Consider the following 25016-nt stretch of genomic DNA (forward strand, 5'->3'; position numbering starts at 1 on the left):
CTATATCTTACAAACACGTGTTATCCTTCTTAACCTCGGTATGACTGTTTCTATATCTTACAAACACGTGTTATCCTTCTTAACCTCGGTATGACTGTTTCTATATCTTACAAACACGTGTTATACTTTTTAACCTCGGTATGACTGTTTCTATATCTTACAAACACGTGTTATCCTTCTTAACCTCGGTATGACTGTTTCTATATCTTACAAACACGTGTTATCCTTCTTAACCTCGGTATGACTGTTAGTATATCTTACAAACACGTGTTATTCTTTTTAGCCTCGGTATGACTGTTTCTATATCTTACAAACACGTGTTATCCTTCTTAACCTCGGTATGACTGTTAGTATATCTTACAAACACGTGTTATCCTTCTTAACCTCGGTATGACTGCTAGTGTATCTTACAAACACGTGTGTAATACTTCCTAACCTAGGTAACTCCTTTAGAGTGAGATGTGTCAACAGAATTCCTATGCGAAGTCCCTGCCATTCCCTGGCATACCATTATGGCTAATGTTCAGGTTAATGTGCGATTTGTCAACAACCCTCAAACAGCACAGAATCTTGTATTTCGTGGTCATCGACGTAGGAAGAACAACACCAAACCCAACTGTATCCATTGGCGAAAATGCGAGTATCATGTATGCCTTGTATTTTTTTAATATAATTTAAAGGGATCGAGTATCTTGTTTCATGTATCGTGTGTGAATGCAATATGCTGTTTTTGCAATACATTTCAGAACAGGCTGTACTTAATCCCTTGTTAATCCCCCCATTGTCAGTCACTACGGGTGACTGTTTCATACCCTGAAACAAAGACAGGGGGCAGGTGACGTACCCCCGTTGGCACTCCTATTGTTACCTTGGTATTTTCCTACATCGTAATACAAGATTTATTCGCGCAATTAAGGCACATGTATCTGCGGGTATAAAGGCCATGTTTTCTCTTTTGAAAAAATCACGTAATATAAACTTACCACTTGACTGCACCCTTTCAGCTTTCGACGTAATGACTGAACCAATTTTGTTGTATGATGTGAAAACTGGGGTTTCGAAAACATCAACTTAATTGAAATGAATACATTTAAAATTTGTGAAGTTTGCTGCAGGCCTTCGAAATTCAACTCAAGATTACATGTATATGATATACGCAGAATTTCGTCGATGCCCGATGTATGTTAAATAATACAAAACGCTTTTAAGTTTTTGGCACAAAATGGTAACAAACACCCGCCAGGCTAAACTATCATATAATATATATCAAGCGAATCAAAACAGTTCGTGCTCGCGTGCGTGCGTGCGTGTGTGTGTGTGAACGAATGAGTGAGAGAGAAGGAGGAGAGCGTTGGTTAGTCAGGCGTTATGTTTCAACAGCTATAGCAGAGGCTGTAGGACGTCTGGTGACATGCAGTCACATATACTTGACCCGAGTATACAAACACGCCTTGGACGAGAGCGACACTTCCTGGTTGTAACGTTTAAGCAAATACCAACATGGTTGTGTCCTGAAAACACTCTTTTATTCTCGCCTCACACCTGAATAAAATATGAACGAAGTGAGAAACATCGGGTAAACAAGACTATTGTTTTCGAATACAAATGAAAAGTTGTCACGGTGTATGGACAAATTATCAAACTGCGTCAAAGACCGAAAGACACGCTCCAGTAACTAAGCCATTTACTGTCATGCCCGCACCAGTTACCTCCCTATTAATAGTGGTGACGTGTGTTTTAGCAGTGTCGTGGTGTACAGCGCTCTACAGGTCGCATTGTTAAGAGGAGTGTTGTTGACTTGAGTGAGTTCCGGGATCTCATACCACGAGAAGGGACACCATGGATGTCCTCTGGCTGCTATCGCTGCTATATCTCACCCAAGCCGTGGTGTGTGAAGGTAAGGCCACATTTACTGATAATGATTTTATTTTGTTAACTATACTGAATTACCAAGTGACCGACGTATATCTTAAGTTGTCGTGTACATATCACTGTAAGTGGCAACAAGACGGCAGCACCGGGGTACAGTGTTCAACCAATAGTTTAGGTCGGCCTTTGCCATGATAGATACACCGACCTTTTCACCCGCCTTCTACCGCTTTTTCATTTGTTTATGATATAGCATCATAGATACACCAACTCTATGGTGAAATGTTTCGGTATTTATAAAAGCTAATGAGTTTGTGAGCTGCGACGGAATCTAACGGTCGATATGCTTGAACGATTTTTTCTACGTACATTATTAGTGTGGGTAAAAGCCATCACTACAGACTGTTAGTGTATCTACCAAACGTTCGTGTTATGATTCGATAACTTCGGTACGATTGTTGGTGTATCTTACAGACACGTATGTTATCCATTTCAGCCTCGATATTATTGTTTCTATATCTTACAAACACGGGTAATACTTCTTAACCTCGGTATGACTGTTTCTGTATCTTACAAAAACGTGTCATACTCTTAGCCTCGATATGACTGTTTCCATATCTTACAAACACGTGTTATCCTTCTTAACCTCGGTATGACTGTTTCTATATCTTACAAAAACGTGTAATACTTCTTAACCTCGGTATGACTGTTTCTATATCTTACAAAAACGTGTTATACTTCTTAACCTCGATATGACTGTTTCTATATCTTACAAACACGTGTTATCCTTCTTAACCTCGATATTATTGTTTCTATATCTTACAAACACGGGTAATACTTCTTAACCTCGGTATGACTGTTTCTGTATCTTACAAAAACGTGTCATACTCTTAGCCTCGATATGACTGTTTCCATATCTTACAAACACGTGTTATCCTTCTTAACCTCGGTATGACTGTTTCTATATCTTACAAAAACATGTAATACTTCTTAACCTCGGTATGACTGTTTCTATATCTTACAAAAACGTGTTATACTTCTTAACCTCGATATGACTGTTTCTATATCTTACAAACACGTGTTATCCTTCTTAACCTCGATATGACTGTTTCTATATCTTACAAACACGTGTTATCCTTCTTAACCTCGATATGACTGTTTCTATATCTTACAAACACGTGTTATCCTTCTTAACCTCGGTATGACTGTTTCTATATCTTACAAAAACGTGTTATACTTCTCAACCTCGATATGACTGTTTCTATATCTTACAAACACGTGTTATCCTTCTTAACCTCGATATGACTGTTTCTATATCTTACAAACACGTGTTATCCTTCTTAACCTCGATATGACTGTTTCTATATCTTACAAACACGTGTTATCCTTCTTAACCTCGGTATGACTGTTTCTATATCTTACAAAAACGTGTTATACTTCTTAACCTCGATATGACTGTTTCTATATCTTACAAACACGTGTTATCCTTCTTAACCTCGGTATGACTGTTTCTATATCTTACAAACACGTGTTATCCTTCTTAACCTCGGTATGACTGTTTCTATATCTTACAAAAACGTGTTATACTTTTTAACCTCGGTATGACTGTTAGTATATCTTACAAACACGTGTTATTATTTTTAGCCTCGGTATGACTGTTTCTATATCTTACAAACACGTGTTATCCTTCTTAACCTCGGTATGACTGTTAGTATATCTTACAAACACGTGTTATTCTTTTTAGCCTCGGTATGACTGTTTCTATATCTTACAAACACGTGTTATCCTTCTTAACCTCGGTATGACTGTTTCTATATCTTACAAACACGTGTTATCCTTCTTAACCTCGGTATGACTGTTAGTATATCTTACAAACACGTGTTATTCTTTTTAGCCTCGGTATGACTGTTTCTATATCTTACAAACACGTGTTATCCTTCTTAACCTCGGTATGACTGTTAGTATATCTTACAAACACGTGTTATTCTTTTTAGCCTCGGTATGACTGTTTCTATATCTTACAAACACGTGTTATCCTTCTTAACCTCGGTATGACTGTTAGTATATCTTACAAACACGTGTTATTATTTTTAGCCTCGGTATGACTGTTTCTATATCTTACAAACACGTGTTATCCTTCTTAACCTCGGTATGACTGTTTCTATATCTTACAAACACGTGTTATCCTTCTTAACCTCGGTATGACTGTTAGTATATCTTACAAACACGTGTTATTCTTTTTAGCCTCGGTATGACTGTTTCTATATCTTACAAACACGTGTTATCCTTCTTAACCTCGGTATGACTGTTAGTATATCTTACAAACACGTGTTATCCTTCTTAACCTCGGTATGACTGCTAGTGTATCTTACAAACACGTGTGTAATACTTCCTAACCTAGGTAACTCCTTTAGAGTGAGATGTGTCAACAGAATTCCTATGCGAAGTCCCTGCCATTCCCTGGCATACCATTATGGCTAATGTTCAGGTTAATGTGCGATTTGTCAACAACCCTCAAACAGCACAGAATCTTGTATTTCGTGGTCATCGACGTAGGAAGAACAACACCAAACCCAACTGTATCCATTGGCGAAAATGCGAGTATCATGTATGCCTTGTATTTTTTTAATATAATTTAAAGGGATCGAGTATCTTGTTTCATGTATCGTGTGTGAATGCAATATGCTGTTTTTGCAATACATTTCAGAACAGGCTGTACTTAATCCCTTGTTAATCCCCCCATTGTCAGTCACTACGGGTGACTGTTTCATACCCTGAAACAAAGACAGGGGGCAGGTGACGTACCCCCGTTGGCACTCCTATTGTTACCTTGGTATTTTCCTACATCGTAATACAAGATTTATTCGCGCAATTAAGGCACATGTATCTGCGGGTATAAAGGCCATGTTTTCTCTTTTGAAAAAATCACGTAATATAAACTTACCACTTGACTGCACCCTTTCAGCTTTCGACGTAATGACTGAACCAATTTTGTTGTATGATGTGAAAACTGGGGTTTCGAAAACACCAACTTAATTGAAATGAATACATTTAAAATTTGTGAAGTTTGCTGCAGGCCTTCGAAATTCAACTCAAGATTACATGTATATGATATACGCAGAATTTCGTCGATGCCCGATGTATGTTAAATAATACAAAACGCTTTTAAGTTTTTGGCACAAAATGGTAACAAACACCCGCCAGGCTAAACTATCATATAATATATATTCAGTTATGCTACAAGTTCGTTCTAAAATAAGTTTATTTCCCTGGATTGAGTTTGTAAGAAAGACACGTAATGACTGTGAATTATCTGAAATATTTGATAATCCATTTCTCTGTACAACTAAGTTTCTTTCCTTTAAGATTGAACAGATCCCCAAAGACCAATTTTTACAGAAATGGCATACCTCCGTGATAAAGAGCTCAAAATCGTCCTTTTATCGTATTTTAAAAAATAGTATAGAATTTGAGAGATATGTCTTTCTGCCAAGACATATCTATTTCCCGATTTTAAGATTCAGAACAAGTAATCATCACCTCCCTATAGAAATTGGTCGTTGGGCAAATGTTCCTTGAGAATATCGCCTGTGCTCTTGATGTAATTCTCATGCAGCGGGAGATGAATTTCATTATCTGTTCAAGTGCGATGCTTTATTACAGTATAGACAAAACTATTTACCTTCGTACCTGAATTCTGTATCCCTGTGGAAAGTTGTCAAACTGTTCTCCTCTTAAAAACGCACAATCTTAAAAATCTTGCTGTGTACATTAATGTAATATTTAAGTCTACAAAGATACCTTAACTTCTGGATCTTGTTCGCTGTTTTTCTGCCATCTTGTCATATATATATTTTTATATATTTATATTTATCTGTATTCACATGTACCACCCTTGGTGGTGTTGCGTAATAAATTGAATTGAATTAAATTGAATTTGATTGAATTGGTGTATCCAGGGATAATCTACAACATCTCTATATATTGTCCCTGGTGTATCTTACAAAAGTGTGTTATCCTTCTTAACCTCGGTACGACTGTTGCTGCAGATGGTGGTGTATCTTACAAACCTTAAAAGTTGAAGAGATATTTGTTTCGATCACAAGTATATAACAATGAGCGAACCAGTCCCATATTACTGGCAGTGGTGAGCTATGATAGAAAATGTTAGTACTGCCATTGATCTGGGAAGACGATTAGAAGGGGACTGGAAATAGTAACTTGTTTGTAACAATACCACGATGTGTCACATTCATTTGTCATCATACGTTACACGTGACTACCTCAGTTACGAGGTAGTGTTCGTCTTTGATGTCAGTTTCATAGCAACAAAATCTGTACCCTCGTCGTTGACCTGGGATGCTCCCAATACGTTCCGTCGTCCACATTGAGATTTTGTTTGTACCTGTTCCATAGTCACCACAGACTAGAAAACTGAGCGTACTGGCTCCACAACGTCGAGTTGTGTTCCCAGCATACCGGCTGGGACGATTCCCACGTTAATCCGACTCACCGCCGGCCCATACACAAACAATAAATGGCATCAATCAAATACCAAGTGTATGATTGGCAAACTAAAAATTATTGATCAAAATAAAGGTTCACGGAAAAAAATTGGAGACTTACAGCTTGTCTGAAATGACATCCTAAGCAGAGGGTGTACACAGAGCTACTGCAGGCGGAACGAGCTGGCTACCAGATTTGCTTTTGTCCTACAGACATAACTACGTACACTGAGTGTTTGTCGTTGACGCTTATCCCGTGTCTATCAATAACTGTTAACGTGTATGTATCACGACACAACATGATACCCGATTTATTGGATGTGTCGAGAGCAGATATATTTACTCAAGCCTCATACTCTACTTTCCTAAACGTGCAACGTACATTGACTGTCACAAGCCACCGAGATTTATATGGGTTGTTTGTGTGTTTAAGGTCCTGTGGTATATTGCAGCAACAATACACGTGATCTCTGACATTTTCATGTTCTAAGATACATTGCTTAAAGATCAAATGCACCGACAGTACTTTATCAGGCGATAAGGTATACTTTTTTAAAAAGGCACAGTATACTGACACCAGTACGTCATTGTTGTATGCTTCCTCGTAATTGAACGTACTCTCAGTAACCAATGTTACCCGTCAGTTGTCGTGACCAGAACAGTCTACCTCAGTACAACTGACTAGGTATCACAAGATGACAGTTCGTTGTTGTTTCACTTGGCTAACATCACAGCTGGAAACATTTTGTTTAACCTTTTCCATGACAAAGGAAATGCTACAGCTCGACTCACATTAAACACTTACTCGGCAACATTCGCTAGCTAAGTCTACGTTCACAGTGTCACAATGCATCTGTGAACATAAATAATAAGCGTCCTCGTACTTTAACTATAATAGTTCTGGAGAAAAGTGGACTTTATTACGCTGTACATCGGGTTAGAGCGAGATGTATTTCTTAAACAGTGGCTTCTTTTCAAGATCTGTATGTGGGTACTTCACGTACGGTCCATCGGTGAGCTCCGTACTGCGTCATACCACCATAAACTTGTGAAAAGTGAAAACAGGACACCCGGTCCGCGGACCAGGGGGCATCCAGCCATGACACACTTTGGGGAATTTTACAGTTATAAATGATCACTTTCTGAACTGGCAACGCTTGTCAGATAACAGTGTTCACTTGCAGTTTCCAGATAAATACTGGATAAATTAAGGATCACATTTTCGTTATTTATTTTGCCCTTGTATAAATCCAATCGGTGTATTCCGAGCTGATTATGTTCCAAGTCTCGACCTAAAACCCAAATACCATACGGAACCTTGTTCAGGTAGGTATCTTGGTCGGTCAAGTCGATATATCGATCAGTACTAGCGTATCCCATTTATCTTTCCTGTCTTTGCATATAAACATCGAGCCTTGACTGTGCCCTAGCTATTCTGTATAGTGATGTTACAGCCCAAAGACTTCACACCTTCAGTCATTGACAGTCACGACAGTTACCGACACCGGGTACCGGCCAAGAGAACTTCTCTTTATTTCCCTTGTATTGAGCTGTATCGATATCAGTGTCTGATATGTGTAACCTGTATTTAAGTTGTCTATGATCGGGTCCGATTGTGAATATTTGCTCTTGTTCCTCTTGACGTGTAAACAAACAGGAAACCTTGGCGTTTGACTGTCATCATTTCCGTCGTGGTAGGAGTTTCCACTTCAAGACAATAATACCACTTATCTTTGTTTCTACCTCATTAACGATGTCTCTGTTTTAATCCGGGCATCTATCACTGCAATGGCATATGCTTGTTTCAGATGTGTTGTTTGAGTCTGGTAAGAGACTGTCCGTGGTTGACCCAGCCAGCGTCACTGAAGGAGATGCTGAATATGCAGATCCAAAGGACACTGGTACGTCTGCTCTGTTCTTTCCACAGTACCTTCATATGTGTGTCACTTCATTTCCAGATCTCTCACATGCATAAGGTTTAGAACACATCCACACTTTGAGACTATTGTACTAGTAAAACAAGTACGATATCCGTGTTCAGGAGACATATACAGCCTAACAAAAGAGTTTGGGAACAATAAACGCTACATGTACTTTATACAGGCATGAAGTGTACTCTATATATTGTGAAGCTGCCGTATTTCGTATAGCAGACATTTAGGTTTGGAAAGTTCAGGTGCAGATAAATTTACAGCATTATATAAAACGTCTATCAAGTGTTTTCCATGACAGCCACCGTGGTGTAGTGATTAGGGCGTTCGGCCTGGGAGCGGAAGGTCGCGGGGTCGATCCTCTGCCGCGTCATACCAAAATAAACATTAAAATATGGTACTTGTTGGACCCTGTCTTGCTCTCGGCATTACTGGGTACAACGAGGACTGGACGTCGAATGTGTCTGAGTGGGTTATTCATGATTACCTTGCGTCATGGTGTCTCAGTGAGGAAGCATTATAAAACCAGTCTGGGCTAGTAGATGCAGCCACACATATATACGCATGCACGTCATCATATGAGCGATATATGACGACAACCCCACATTACCCCACATCACCCCACATCACACCACATCATTCCAGTGCGCCATCTGATGCCTATAACATGGAATCGAGGGAAGGAATTTAGAGAACTACAGATAACCTTTCCCATCAGTACACACTCATACACGTCTCCACAGGTGCCATTCATTATGTGGTGTTCAAAATCAGTAACACTTTCTTGTACGCAAGGGGCGATGAGATAGTTAACTGGTTAAAGCCGAAGACACTTGTTCAATTCCACATATGGGTACAAAGTGTGAGGCCCATTTCTGGTGCTCTCCGTCGTGATATTGCTGAAATATTGTTAAAATCAGAGTAAACCTACACTCACTCATTCACTCACTCACTCAAATGCCGCAAGTATTTGACGTGTCATGTAGCTAACGTATAGTATATATTCAGAAGGTGTGAGGACAGTGGATTAACTGCCCCTGGCCCGGAGGCATCCATGACGGCTACACAGAAACCAGTGTTTATACCCCTCTACGTGAATGTTCTCCAGCCATGTATGATTGTCTCCTTACAGGATCCAAACTGTTTGACAGTTCTGTTGGCAATACCGACAAGCTGAGACTGTCCCTCCTGGTGATGGTCCACAACTTCCGTTCCAAGAGCTCTAACTACTTCCGCGCCCATCCTGTGTTTATCAGCTGTCTCCAGTTAATACTGAATGACCTCCAAAACGAGAATACACGGGTGAGGACGCTAGAGACTCTTCCACTTAGTATCGAAACACTAGTACTGCAATTTTTGACAGACATGTATACAAGTTGAAGTAGTATCGGTATCTTCCACATACGATCTATGGGATTCGTGTTTACAGCAGAGGTGATTCAGAATATTGCGTGTTGGTAAGGGCAGGTACAAGCTTTCGAAACTAACTTGTTGACAAGCATCAATACCATACACAGTAAATTGTGGTTAGCAAACCGGAATGATTACATTCATTGCAAACGTTATTTATTAATAGCATTTAATAGCAGTGATAAAGTGGTAATATCACAAACATTCTGTTTACTGTAATGTCTGGTTCAGATGTGTCTACAGATTTCATCATGTATGTGACGATATGGTATCTTGACATATTTAGGATAAAAGCTGCAGAGGCATTTAATCACCCGGTGGTAACTGGATATAGGTCGTGTTGAAATCAGCTGAATTAGCAGTCGATTGATTCATATCGAGGGTGTTTGCGTGATGGAAGCTTCAGTGAAACTATTCTACTTACCAGTTGTAATACAGGAAAAGTACCACTAAGCTGCTCTCAGAGTACTGCCCCCTGGTGCCCATCAACACGTTGTTCATTCCGTGCACACGCTATATCATGGCAGTCTTATCCTCGTCAAACATACAGGTGTTAACAGATAGGGAACCAAGTCGTCGAGAAAACTACAGCACTGAGCGGGGTCGGCTAGTCTGTCTCACAGTCCTGAACCACATTATTGTCCCGTCTTCCAAGCCCTCTTTGCAGTGAAAAGCCCGAAATTAAGCAAGTCTAGATTTCCTCAGGTTCTGAATCTCTAGTCTCTCTGGGGCTCCTTTTCAGTTTATAGGTCTTAGTTTGATACTATCAAAATTATATTTTACACACACACACACACACACACATATGTGTGTGTGTGTATATATATATATGTGTGTGTTATATAGGTTATATATATAGGTTATATATATACACACACATACACATATATATATGTGTGTGTGCATGCGTGCGTGCGTGCGTGCGTGCGTGCGTGTGTGTGTGTGTGTGTGTGTGTGTGTGTATAATTAGGTGCCTGACTAGAGGGTGTGGGTTAGACAGATGACTTTGTGTGTTGGCGAGTAGGTGGCTGACTTAGAAGGCGCGGGTTCGAACTCCGAGTGGGAATCAACGCAACAAAAGTACTAGAATCTGTACTTTACTGAGAAGACGTAATCCCAAATATAACATGTGTTACTTGGTCATTAATTAGTATAATTACTATCATTAATTGGTCTCACGTATTTCGGTATTCATAGTTCAAGCCCTCCTGCATTGTCGTCTAATTTTCTTGTTGTAAACCACTCTTTTGTAGGCTGTAAGACATTTTCATTAATGTGTCAGAATACGACAGCGTCATGCTTGTGTTATAGGCACTGATCTCCAGTGGGTACAAGACTAAGAGTGACGTTGGTGGAAGCACCTCAATTCAGGACCTCTATGCCCAAGCTGGCACCGGAGCCTACATCGAGTTTCAGACTGGAGTCACAGGGGATGTGAAGAACATCGCCAAGGCAGCGCTGAAACACTGCCCTGTCATTTTCGAGGTACAAATCAATTTTATTGGAGCAATTTGTTGGTGGATATATATACTCAAAGGCAAAAGCTATTGTGATCAACCCATTTGTTTATTTAAATGAGATTTTTTAAAATAGCACATAATTCTGTCGAGTGGAGAGGATTTTGAAATTGGTCAAATCCCCCAGCCACTCTTAGGGCTATGGAATGCCATTCCACTAAACTTCTTACAACATTTGACTGGCTCTTCGAAACGCAAGTGTCAAACGTGCATCAACCCTCACAGTCGACATATCCCTGACTGACTGTGAATTTCATTTTGACCATTTTCTCACTGTGACCTCATTAGCACGTGTCCGTCAGAAATAGCGTAAAGTGCGCCATTTGCAATCCTGTCGTGGAATGATTTTCTTGCAGTGTCAAAAATGTCTCATCATATAAATGTCAATTCTTAATTCATATATCTAGCTTTAAGTCAGTCACAATAATATTTGTCTTTGAGTATGCATGTTGTATATATTTACAATGAGAAATAATCGTCTACTGAACTGCTTTGTGTACCCCAATGTGTATGTCTGTAACCATGTATTGTGACTGCCACAGCGTATTCAGCGAGATATCGGCATCATCATGACGGGTACAGGCATGTACATCCACATGACAGGAGCTGTCGACACACAACCACATTTCAGTGCAGAGGCCGGCTTCGATATAAACCAAGCAAACTTCCCAGCGTGGGCGCAGAACTTGATCAACGAGGGACTTGGTATGTAGATGTTGGCAGTTAGATGTACGCCACCTTCCTTACTTAGATGTAAACCTAGTACCACTCCACTTGTTAAAGTTCTCAGCCAGGTATATAACAGCGTATCAAACTCAGTCATGACCTCTTATCGGAGACGACTTACATAATGGGATGATGGGACTCGCTGACTTGCTTGACACGTGTCATCATATCCCATTTGCGTAGATCGATGCTCATGCTTTTAAACACTCGACTGTCTGGCCCAGACTCGATTACTTACAGACCGCAACCATGTAGCTGGAATATTGCTGAGTGTGGTATAAAACTAGTTTCAGTCACTCAGTAATACTTATCTAGGTACGATAATATCCAGACCGTATTTCAAGCGTATCGTTCTGTTTTATCTGTAGGTTATGATATTTGAATACTGATAACGAACTAAATATATACGTCAGCTAGAATTATAAAGATATATTACATTGATCTCTGAAGGGGTATACACGAAAATAAGATGAAACCATGAGTTCCCAGGGATAAATCGGAGCTACTAACTGTCGTTGTTTCACCCACCACCAATAGACCCTGTCCAGTCCCCAGACTGCAGTAGCTTCCAGGGTTTGGAGAGTGGTCAGATCCACCCCAGTGACGTCACAACACCCGAGGAGTTGGTGGGCGTGGTAGACCAACCTATCACTAGAGACACGCCAGAGGATTTCATCAAGTAAGTGCTGACTGGTATACCCGGAAACTGCAGCAAAGCGTATGTCTGATGTTTGCTACACTGCCCACATGTGTTACAGGCTGGTCCAGTATCAAGGCACTAACGTTGGGTTCTCCAACCCAGAGCGGTCAGCAGCCTGGTGTGGGAAGGAAGGCAATACTTGTGTAGACTGCACAGGATCCCCAGCTGGCAACCATGTCTCCAAGAGGTGAGTTGTAGAGAGATGGTAATTTGCAAGCTGAAGCTGCGAGTACTTCTAGTAATGAAATCATCTCAGATGTCTCGATATATATCCTAACATATATATTCTAACACTAACACTGGGGTAGCCTGCTGGTTACAACGTCCGCTCGTCATGCCAAAGACATGGGTTCGATTCCCCACATGGGTACAATTTGTGAGGCCCATTTGTAGTATCACCGGTCGTGATATTGCTGGAATATTGCTAAGAGCGTTGAATCAACTTGTAAATCGTAATAACTGATTTTATTACTGACTAATCACCGATGAGCGACGACCATATTTCAAGAAATATGAGCGAGAGACATTTGTAGCTATTGCAGTCCTTATTGGTCATACCGGATCAAAATGTCAGATACAATGTTTTCAACTTTCATCACCAGAGTGTTGAGTTTTTATGACATTGTCATGTATATTGCCAGATGTGCTAGCCGTCTAATGAGTGCCCGGATGTACAACTTCTTGCGTGTGCTACAGAAACTAACTAGGGAAAATCTCGCAGGAGGTGAGTGCATGACTCCCCACCTTATATGAGTAACTCTAGCATACAATCTAGTGCACGGATATAAATGCATGCACGTTCGTAGTGGTAGGCATAGGAAGTGATAGTGCAAGGATATTATATACAAGTCACAGAATTTATCCCGCAACTAAGGAAGTATACAGATAATGTCCTCATTCAGGTTATCATTATCAAGCTGCTTCCGTTGATGAAATACCTTCTTACCGAACAATCATTGTCTAATGTTCACATTTTTATGTTTAGATAGTCTATGTGTGTCTGTGTGCACACCCAAAAACCTTTCCTACAAAACAACAGAGATACCATCTATGTGCTTCTGTATAATATCACTACCCCACAGACAAGCTGCGCGTAACGAAGGCATTTGACGAACCATACTCGGGCCAAACCGACTATTCGGTCACATCGCTTCATACAGAAGGGAGACAACTGACAGTTGAGCTGGAAAATGGAAAAGCTGGATTGAAGACTGTTACCAAACTGGCCCAATGCATTGGAGTGGACTTCATCAAACACAATGGTAGTTCGATATTAGTGTACATAGTATTTTGGGAAGAATTAAAAGTAATATCTGCCTACCAAACAGTCTCGCTGTCGCTAAATGCAACTAACTAACTAGTTTGTGTCCCTGAAATGTTATAGAAAGCCAAGGGATATGGAAAATTGGTGTGGTTTTGAGAGAACCCTCTTGTAAACGTGTCTATTCGTTGATTCAGGCGACTACGTGGTGCTTGCTGTGAGAAAGATGAAGGGCTATGCAGCACAGAAGGTAACTTTCCAGCAGACGGTGCTGTTGGCTGTAGAGCCACCACACAGTAAAGCCCACGACTACAAACTGCCAGTGGAATTTGGAGAGTCAGAATATGATGACTATCCATTGTTTGACTCCAGTGGCCAGGTGAGTGGGGAAAATTATGAATATTCTAGAAACCTTGCAGATGGTATACATATGACATTAATCACAACTGAATGTCTTAAAACATTCAAATGTTAAACATGATATTTCACCCTCTAACCTAAGGTTATTTAGACAATGATGTAAAGTGTTACATGTTCAGGAGGAGGACTTGTTAGCTGAGGACACGACTCTGGGCCAGTTCACGTCTAGTGACCCCGAATTCCGCTACCTGCGTCTCAGCCCGCTCATTGCAAAGTGCTACTCTCAGCTACTTCACTATCACAACAAACGGAACGCCGATGGAGGTACAATTTAAGACCAATTTCATTCCAATCAACTCAACCAGCAAATCAGTCCCTTGATACCTTGCCTCACTTTTAGACAAAAAATACATTTTATTCAATTTTGCTATGTAGACTATTCTGTTGGAGCTGCTCAGGCATTTGTGGCGCTGCAGAGTACATATCTACAACATATTTCGAGAAGAGTAATTATTGGCCGACATCTTTGAGTGTAACTCCTAACGACTGTTCATATTTTATGGCTAGTGGGTGTGATGATAATTGTTATGGAGTTGTATGTACAATGTAAATGACACCCACTAGTATATACAAGATTTCCATATGTGAAGTTAAACATGAACATCTGCGTTAGACTTGGCCTTCGGCACATCATGCTGTCAGACTGACTGGCTTGGCTGATGTGTGTCATCGTCTTCCAACTGCATCGCTTGATGCCAGTCACACGATTGTCTTGTCCAGAGACGTATTTGGCCCGCCACCGTCATTAACATGTAAACACCCACAGCATGTACTAACTCCCATTTGTCCCGTATGTAGCATCTTAAACTAAATGTAATGCGTTGTTCACTAGATCCAACAACAGGCATTGACGTTGTCCGTGGTTTCATCTCCACCAAGGAGCAGATTCTTACAATCGACCCTTTCGACCAGCGCTACAATACCTTCATCCTCGGTCTCGCCATGGAGGTCAACTACAACTCCTCACACAACCCCAACAGCCACACCTTATCCCATCTGGTTCAGGTGGCAGTGGACAAGTGTGCGCCAGTGTTCGCTGAAGGCCGCCAGGAGATGGGGGTGGGGCTGTACGCTGATCGGGTGTTTGTGGACATGAGAGACGACTTTGATGTGTGGACAGATAATGTCAACCTCATACCCCGTGAATTTGGCAGCATCGGTGTGTACAAGGCGGAGTTGAAGATACGTTTCGATGCCGCTATAGGTTAGTTTCACTGGACCATGAAGGATTTGTTCCAAAAGAACATCAACACAATGATAGCAGTAACAGTTGCAACTGCCACATGGATGCACAACTATTATAAACCAGTACTAAACCAAGATACTATAAAGCCGGCAGTATTGACAGTATTTATACGCCTGATAAAGAAACGTGATCTGTGATTCCATTATGATAACAAGGTATCCTCCTGTTTTCAGAGAAGAGACTAGTGGACCCCGATGACATTGAAGAGGCTAAGAAATCGGCCAATGTTCCCTACCGGCAATCTCCCTCTTTCCGCCACATACCCCCACCCCATGTCCTCCGACGGCGTCGTGCAGCCCCCGACCCTGACGACTGCGTGCCTAGGACTGACACGCCTTTCTGCGCAATAACGAAGCAGTTCCGAGACAAGGAAATCGAGGATGTCTGGGCAGAGGTGAACCGAAAGCACCACTACCACGATAAGGATGAGGTGAGACAGGCCCTGGAGCAGTGCCTGGGGCTGTGTGGAACATGCATGGACGGTAAGTACGACATAGATTTACAGGAGACTCAATATGTCAAATGTGTAATTAGTCGTGATCAACTCCGGAGCATTACGGGACAAACGTAAATTCGAGTCCCTCCCGACGGTCTGAGTATGACCAGAGCTTCTTCAAACAAGAACAATAGCTCTTATTCTCCCCTGGTTATCCTGTGACATTAATGTCAACATTACAGCAGCGCGCAGATTCCTGTCCTTTCGTATAAAGATATTCCGTTGTACACATGCTTAATTTCTTAGACATCTTCACTTAAAAGTGATCCCCGGCATTTTTCAACCTTTTTCATTTGAGGACAGAATATGATCAAAAATAGCGTTAACTCTCCACATTCATGTGAACAATACAGTTATGAAACATGTCATATTCTCCAAATCTGGAGATGTATAGAAGTATTTCTAAGTATATACGAACAGCATGGCGAGGTGGTGTTAGTAGCCACCCCGTTGGGATTCCCAGATAGCCCTGTTTGTAATGCATGGGACGGCAAGATTCAGTAACTTGGACGATGGCATACCCTCGAACTTCGACCGTGTAGCCTCTTTCAGTGTGGTCAAGTCTGATCAAGTATTTCTGATGTTTGAGCAGATGCCATATACTTTCGGTCTAGTGTATCACCGATAAAACTCCAGTCTAATATTCAATTTAAATGTAAATATATTCTGCATAAAGTGGACATTGCCTACATTTTCTACGATCCGTAAATACAAGAATACCTTTTAAAGACAATGCTCCACAACCAACAACATGATGTTGCAATTATGAATGTGTTTCCTTGTATGTGTCTCAGGGAATATATACGAGAGTAAACTGGAGCACTGTGATAACTTTCTACACTGGGTTCCCTTTGGTCTCATGAACGACAACACAATCTCCAACTTCTTCCCCCGTGATAACGCTGACCTGAGGCGTTACGCCAGTCTTGAACACACCATTGAGGACGCGGAACTATTTCACCTCGCCAGTAAGTGCATGTACACAGTCATGGCCCCATGAGTATATAAATACACTGACAGTGTCTATTCAAATAGATTTTGTATTCTAGTTGACCATCATCTAACTTAGAACAGATCTGAACTGTTCAGTTCGGCTCACATCCCTATTACATAATATACATTAAATAACATGGCGATAGGAGACTAAAATATTCAGCTGCTATAAGGATAGGTCATAGATGCCATATACTGAATATGTGACATTGCCACCCAGTCAACTCTGCTGAAGCGGTGTTCCGGCCTGACCCAAAGCAAAGTGTAGAGCATGAGCTTTACCCCCAGGCCGAAAACCCCAGCCCTGTCATGATGTTGCTCCATCGCCTGTATGCCATCCACGCCACCGGCAAGGTCAAGTTCTGGGTGTACGATGATATTGACGTCTCCTCGCTTAGAGAGCCGCTGCAGGTATACTGTTACTGTCCATGGAAATATATTTTTGGTCTTGCTTATTACAATGGGTTTTTTTATTCAGGAATTATTTTTTCAGTTATTGACTCTTTGTGTGTCTACCAATATTCTTAATGATCCAAATTCAGATCTGCACCAAAACGAGTCACAGCGCAGTTGATTAGTGATAGTAATGCTGTCCACCGGGAATGCGAGGTATATAAGTCAACTCCAGCAACAATGATGCTCTCAAGTCAAAGTGGGTTGTGTAACTGCTATGTTGTCTCTTACAGGCTGTAATGTTGTACAACAAGAACGTGACGAACGTCGAGGTGTACGTGTCAAGCTCAGGCAGCAAGGATGCTGTGAGTGCTGCCATTGAGAACATGATCCTGGAGTGGTCCACTAATGGCTACCCAACCGTCACCAGGGAAATCATAGCCCCATACACCATCAAGGACATGCCCAAGTGTAAGTCACGTTATAAAAGAGAAATCAAAACTTGTGTAACGGCACTGTAACCAACGTACATGTGTATTGAATAGTTTGAAATGAGCCAAAAATATACTAGTAAGCGGATAAAACATTTCCCCCCAATTATAAGAAAACCTTTGTACGATTCTAACTGTGTCAGAATAAAAAGTTTGCCTTACGGCCATCATAAACAGACATTACTGAGAAGATAATATGGCTAATATAGTGACCATACAGGAATTCAAACAGGAACCTTTTGATGATTGATCCAGTGGCTTCTGGGTTGTCTACAAGGCAAAGTGCACAAGATCAAAGCTCATTTAACTTACAGGCAGGCGTCCAAAATTGCCCATTCATGGCAATGTCAGACACTTAGTACAACATAACTGCGGAGTATTTGTTTCTGCACAAGTAGGAGATCACGCCCAGCTATACAGCGACCAAATAGACACACTCACCATCCATCGTTGACCCTTATTATTTAGTGTGGGGCATTCTGAAATGTCAACAGTTTGTATCCTGAGTGCATGTAAATGTAATACAGATTTCATCTCCATTGCAGATGTGGCAAAACGAGATTCTGACACCGCCATCCGTGATGAACTCATTGAGCACCACTTCAACAGAGAGCAGAGATGGGTGAACAGGGAACTGTAGGAGCCATGCTTCCAGTCTTTGCCTGCCTTGGTTCACTTACGTCTGCTGTGCAAGCCAGGCAGTCCTTTCTAAATGTTAAATTAATGTTAGACAAAATCCTTTTTGCTCACAATGGTGCACCATGCAGCCAACATTGGGATATTTAGAAAGAAACCTTCCAACTTTTCTTTTGTTTTAGCCCATATACATTCTATTTTTACATCTCCCACATAGTGTCAACTGATGTACATTATCTACCTACGACCTATGTCAGGGAGACACTCATATGTCTGTGATAACCATCTTGAATTGGAAAACTTGTATAAGATACTGTGACCGCCTGTCACCACCATACTTAGGATGAGTTTTTAAACAAACATTTAAGTGTAAGAAAGCATCATGTAACAAGCATTCAAGCCCATGGTTGTGCAAGTATCCATGGAAATATATTCTTAATGTTGCTTATTACAATGTTTATTCAGCAATTATTTTTTCAGTTATTGACCATATGTGTTTTCTATACAATTCTTATTAAACATGAGAGTGCACTTTGTTATGGGTATTGTCTCTTTGGAACAAATGAAGTAAAAAATAATGCAAAATATCACTGAAAATTATGGTATTCCAACTCAAGAACAGAATGATCTTGTCTCAAACAGCTGTATGTATAACATGTCACAACTCACATACCTTCTCCTGTATGTGTGTGTCTGTGTGTGCGTGTTTCATGGGCAGTGAGCTGCAAGTTGGAATAGCTGCTCAGGTCACAAATACACATGAAACTGACATTTGGAACCAGTTGTCAGTGAGTGACAACAGTCACAGACCCATTGTCCATATCAGGAAGACACAGAAGTAGGTAACCTTGAAGAAACTCATCAACATCCTCTTTCACCATGTAAATACACTCAAACTGGAAAAGTAAACAAGATTTACTAAACCCATTGTCATCTGTGTAGAGAGTTTATTTACACCAAGTTTTGGTCTGCCTACTTCCAGCATCACTAGAGACATATCTTTTATCAAGCAGAAACAAACAGAAACAGCAGCTTGAGATGATTAGTCAGAACCTGTTTCAGTGAACAGTTGATGAAATATAAACGTTTGAATATTACTGCACAAACAACATACATGCTGTCCCTGTTTGAAGGTGTCTTACAAAATGGCTCCATATACCAGTTGAGGGCCAGGTGAATAGATTAATAATCACAACTGAAGTAAATAGGAAGAGTTATCAATGATTGTCAATATGTAAGTGTCATCAATAATATCCTACATAAACTAATGCAACAAACTTACATGCAAACTGCACAAAGTTATGAGTTTATTCACAGACTGCTGCTAGTGCTGCCAAAGTACATTCAGAATGCTTTGTTAGCCATCTATGTATAAATATGTCACCATTTCCTGGTGAAGTGAAATAAGTTGATTTTTTTTCAGGCATTTTGCTTAAAGTTACTATTCGAATATTTATGAACAAATGATCAACATTTAGTATACGGTTATCAATCTGTCAGTATCATCTATACCAGTAGCAAGCCCTGGACAAGATATATAGTATTCCCAGAAATTATTGAGAATCGTGTTGCGTCATGTAACTCATTACGTTTATTAACTTCTGGCGTTTTACTTACATAAACATGTTAAAACATCATCCTTTTACAGTCTCAGTCGTGTTTTAGTACTTTGTTAGACCTCCTCGCTCAGCAATGCATGCCTGAATACGCCTAGGCACACTACCCATCAAAGTTTGTAGGTAATCGTGTGACAGGGTATCCCAATATTGGACCACCTCGGCCTTCATATCTTCAATATTTCTCAGTCCCTTTTGGTTTATTCTGTCCTTCATGACTCCCCACACATTCTCAATTGGGTTTAGGTCTGGGCTGTAACTGGGCCAGTCTAAAACTTGAACATTTTCGCCCGACAACCACTGTTTTGTGTAGCGCGCAGTGTGTTTTGGGTCATTATCATGCTGGAAAATCCAATCATCTTCATACAATGTTTGTGCTGTCGGAAGAAGGTGACCATTTAGAATGTCAAGGTATCTTTCTTTTGTCAAGTTTCCCGTGAAAACACACAATGGCGTCACTCCGCGAGCCGATATGCCACCCCGCATGTGAAACTTCGGGCTATGTTTTGGTCGCTGGTAGATAGGTTTGACAGTATCTTTGGTCCAAATTTTCACACAATTAGGGAAAAGCCAAACAGAACTTTCATCCGAAAAGAAAACATTATCCCAATCTTGATTTTCATGAGCCCGACACCAGTTTAAATGTTTTTCCTTTTGTGCATCTTTCATCAACAGCGAGGGAATTCCACATTTTTTCACCCAATTAAGTCTCTGTAATTCCTGCCTAACTGTTTCATTGCATACCTGAGGACTTCCTCTGCTAATCATTTCATTTCTGATGTTCTCAACACTTTTCAATTTGCCCCTACTCACAATCTGCCCAAGTCTTCGGCGATCCACAACACTGAATTTCCTACGCCGACCTGCCCCTGCTTTGTGCTCTATCCCGGTTCCTGTTTGAATATTCATCAAAGTTCTGTATACTGTAGACAGAGGAATACCATGTCTACAAGCTAACACTTTAGCATCAGCCTCACCCCTTTCAAAATCATCTAGAATGAATGAGCTTTCTTTTCTCTCTTGCTGTAAATTCTGCCATGTCAACACAGGAAGCCGTCCGCTCAGACAAGGGAGGTAACTCTTGACGTAATGAGCTGCCTTCTAAGCCTTCAAGAGTTGTCTCCCTTATTTAGTATGCTTAGTGCATAGTGAAAGCCCTTTTTCCAATCTTAGCATCATTAGAAAAAAAACAAAGATTTTCTCAATAATTTCTGGGAACACTGTACCTGAATTTATTTGCTTCCCAGACAGATTTTGTTTAATTTTGTCTTGGTGTTTAACACAATACTCAGAAACGCCCCAGATGAATGATGGGAGTCTCTACAAACTTGAGTACAGACCAGACAGTGACTCTGCATCTATTTACACAACTAGAATACATGATATGCATCAGCTAAATCAGTGAGTCTGACCGTCTGATCCTTATGTTATGACATGCTCAGGTTACTGAACATAAATACATGATTCTTATTGCAGAATTAACCATGATAATGTGTTTGCAATATCATATACTAGGACATGACACATGAAAACAATATCTAGAGACTGTATGGCATCAGAAATATAAATGATAATCCACAATCATCATCATAATCATCATCATCACAGGGACCTTCATCAACAGTAAGGTTTCAGTCAAAGCCTGCCAGGACATAACTCTCTTGAACTAGCCATAATATATCTCAGTGATCAAAACATTTGGCATAAGAGCAAAGAATATCATTTACAAGGATACATCAAAACTAGGAAAGATATCACATTCAAGGATTTCATCATACATGAATATACTGGCTAGAATAATTATAGTGAAGCTCTCACCCTAGTCTCTATGGAATAAAACTGACTCTCAGCCAACAATTAACAAGGATCTGATAATGTTTCAGCTGAAAGAGAACAATGTCAGAAATCGTGAAAGGATTCACAAAGCTATTGTATCGCTACAGCTGTCAAACTTCGTACACTGTAACACAGACTTATGACAGTCGTAGCACTGCGATAGCTTTGTGAAAAATGAGGCCCAGGTCAACTAAATCACAAAAATACATACAATAAACATACAAACAAGAATTACATGACAGCACCTTTGTGAATCTCTGCAAGCCAGAAGCTTTGAAAGCACATGGTTACCTATAAAATAAATGGTAACACTGCTTTGTTCAGGACACCTTGTGTCCATACCTGGGATCTGCATTCTGCTCAGCACAGCAGTTACATAACAACTGTCATAATTGGAAATAATATCCAAAAAGTAGACCTAATGCAACAGAATGGCACAGACTAAAGTGCTGGTCTACGTGATCAGCTTCTAACAGTTACTGACAACAGCATCATATCCCTGCTTCAGGACATCTACATGCCCACTTTCATCCTCCAAGTTTAATCCACAAAAGTCATTTTCTACGGGAGTTGGATTTAACTTCAAACACATTTTGAGTCATGTGACAGTCTGTCTGTTTATTGTGAGAGAAAAGTCCAATGTGGTTCTGGTTTTAAACTACCAAAGGGCACCAGTACACCACCAATTCTATCTATGTGCCAAGTTTGGTGAAAATATAGTGAACAGGTTTGAAGTTCTGGACCTAAAAAGACAAATGTGCCTGGATGGATGGAGCGCATTATAAAATACCCCAGCAAAATGTGCTGTTGGGGATAATGACTGCGCATTTACCAAAACATAATAATCATTTTCTGGAACATTGTCAGTTATATTTATAATAAATAAATGTTTCCTCTTCTAAAACTTGTGTACAGGCTATTCATATGACAAAATTGTCATGTTGATAAATTCCAAAGAATATAAAAACATATGACTGAGAAAGGCAAAATACAGATAATGAAACTAGTTTTGTGAGAATAATTGTTTAAAAGATGCATTATAGCAATGAAACTGAGAGCAGCAGGATATGGTGATTGTTTATGCACATTTAACTGTTAACATCATATGACATCACTACTGAATGGTGTGTTCGCTGACCTGGGTTCTCAGGATTCCAAGACGGATTGCTTGTACTTAATATGTGACATGACAAACATCACGACTATCTGCATATTGTTATTTGTTCCTCCAATTTTTTCCTTGTAACCAAGAGAGTGAGTGAGTGAGTTGAGTTGTACACCGCACTCAGCAATATTCCAGCTATTACTACAGCAGTCTGTAAATAATCGAGTCTGGACCAGACAATCCAGTGATCAACAGCATGAGCATCAATCTGAACAATTGGGAACCAACAATGTGTCAACCAAGTCAGCGATTCGGACCACCTGATCTTGTTAGTCGCCACTTACGACAAGCATAGTAGCCTTGTAATCAAGAGAAGTAATCAGAAATGCTACTAAATATTGTTGTCATTGTGCATGATTTTGCATTACTCATGGCAGCACACATGCAGGAAAATCATTGTAATGTATCTATTTCTGTTTTCCTAGTCAGTGATCAAACTCAACCCACACATACTCTAAAATTATTGAGCCAACACATGCAACTAATATATGAATTGATGTCTGAAAATTTGAGAAAATGCCACACAATAAAATGATTTTATTAAATTAATTTGTCTCTGTTTACATTTCACACAAGCACTGTCTCATAAGAACAGTGCCCATTCATTTGATTTCATCTTGACACTTGGTACTGGCGACACACAAATTGTTATTTTATTCTGAATTGTATGAGGAATTCGGTGATGCATTAGTCATTCTGGCAGAGAGTGAAATATATGTGACATAATAGAAATCACAAGACTAACCTTTGTAAATAGTGAATTTGTAATAAAAAAATCCAGCAGGTAGAAAGCTCACTTTGACCTTCCGTTCGTGAAATTCTTCAAAGGCATTTAGAAGTTGGTGAGGTAATACAAGACACTATTATGGATGACAACTTCTTTAATTCTTTTAACACAACGTTTCAAGGCTAATTCTTGCCCCTTCGTCAGGTGGATAATGACCATAGGTAACATTGCAGAATATATATAGGTATGCAGAATATATATATTCATCCCAACCATTTCAAGGTTTATCAGAATGTTTCAAAATTAGAATTGGTGATCTGATTAAAAACAGTTATCAGTGATCACTAGTGTGCTACATTTCAAATTCAATCCTCTGAGTAATTTCCAAATTCTACATTTCAAAATACACATAAAATAATAACATGAATCAGAATTTTGTAATGTGCAAAAATTTACAATGTACCCAATCTTGGAACATAATTTTCAGCACTAGGGCATTGCCTAAGATGGTATCAAGAAAAAATTTCTGCAGAATTCAAGCCAGTTAAGTGGATTTGTGTGTGTGTTTGTGTGTTTGTGTGTATGTGTCTGTCTGTCTGTCTGTCTGTCTGTCTGTGCATCTGTGTGTCTTTGTCTGTGTGTCTGTGTGTGTGTGACTTATTTCTAATTTTAATTGACTTCAAAGTTGAAGAGGTGGGACAAATATTTCCCCAAGGCATCCAATTGGTTCAAGTCTATAGCACAACAAAGAAAATTCCAACTGGACATCAGATGTCAATGACAGCTGCAATTTCTTCCAGCCATTAAAGGTCACCGCAACCCAAAAATCAAACATAATTAAAACACAGTTATCACTTATTCATGATATATAAAATGCACTGCTGATTAAGTAAAAACAAATAAACAAAATTATAAGTGTATAATCGCAAATCAAAAGTGCAATATTTTGTACTTGGGTTTACCTTCCTCAAAACGAAGCAGCCGCGATATTGAACCCAGTCAATGTTGGTGGCTTTGCACTTATGTTAAATGATGCCTTGTCATTGGCCGATATCCTTAGTCGGCTCATTCTTAATCA

At 40.1% G+C, this 25016-nt stretch overlaps 2 protein-coding genes across 2 annotated transcripts in view; one reads left to right on the forward strand and one right to left on the reverse strand.

Annotated features, from left to right (window-relative positions):
- The window catches only part of LOC137283640 (SPRY domain-containing SOCS box protein 3-like), a 445038-nt gene that overhangs the window by 100441 nt on the left and 319581 nt on the right, over positions 1 to 25016 (reverse strand). The window lies entirely within an intron of this gene.
- On the forward strand, positions 1716 to 19125 carry LOC137283372 (uncharacterized). Its single transcript, XM_067814834.1, has 17 exons — positions 1716 to 1897; positions 8183 to 8275; positions 9438 to 9607; positions 11027 to 11200; positions 11775 to 11937; positions 12496 to 12637; positions 12717 to 12845; positions 13300 to 13382; positions 13741 to 13920; positions 14117 to 14298; positions 14459 to 14603; positions 15172 to 15543; positions 15759 to 16067; positions 16876 to 17049; positions 17295 to 17485; positions 17761 to 17938; positions 18504 to 19125. Exons 1-17 carry the CDS (start codon positions 1840 to 1842, stop codon positions 18596 to 18598), a joined length of 2838 nt encoding a protein of 945 aa, XP_067670935.1. The 5' UTR covers positions 1716 to 1839; the 3' UTR covers positions 18599 to 19125.

The sequence above is a fragment of the Haliotis asinina genome, chromosome 5 (genome assembly GCF_037392515.1).
Source record: "Haliotis asinina isolate JCU_RB_2024 chromosome 5, JCU_Hal_asi_v2, whole genome shotgun sequence".
In the NCBI taxonomy this organism is placed as follows: domain Eukaryota; kingdom Metazoa; phylum Mollusca; class Gastropoda; order Lepetellida; family Haliotidae; genus Haliotis; species Haliotis asinina.

Coding starts and splice junctions, on each gene's coding strand:
- LOC137283372 (XM_067814834.1), top strand. CDS start 1,840: ATGGATGTCCTCTGGCTGCTATCGCTGCTATATCTCACCCAAGCCGTG. Junction 8,276..9,437: donor TGCAGATCCAAAGGACACTG/GTACGTCTGCTC, acceptor GTCTCCTTACAG/GATCCAAACTGTTTGACAGT. Junction 17,939..18,503: donor CATCAAGGACATGCCCAAGT/GTAAGTCACGTT, acceptor TCTCCATTGCAG/ATGTGGCAAAACGAGATTCT.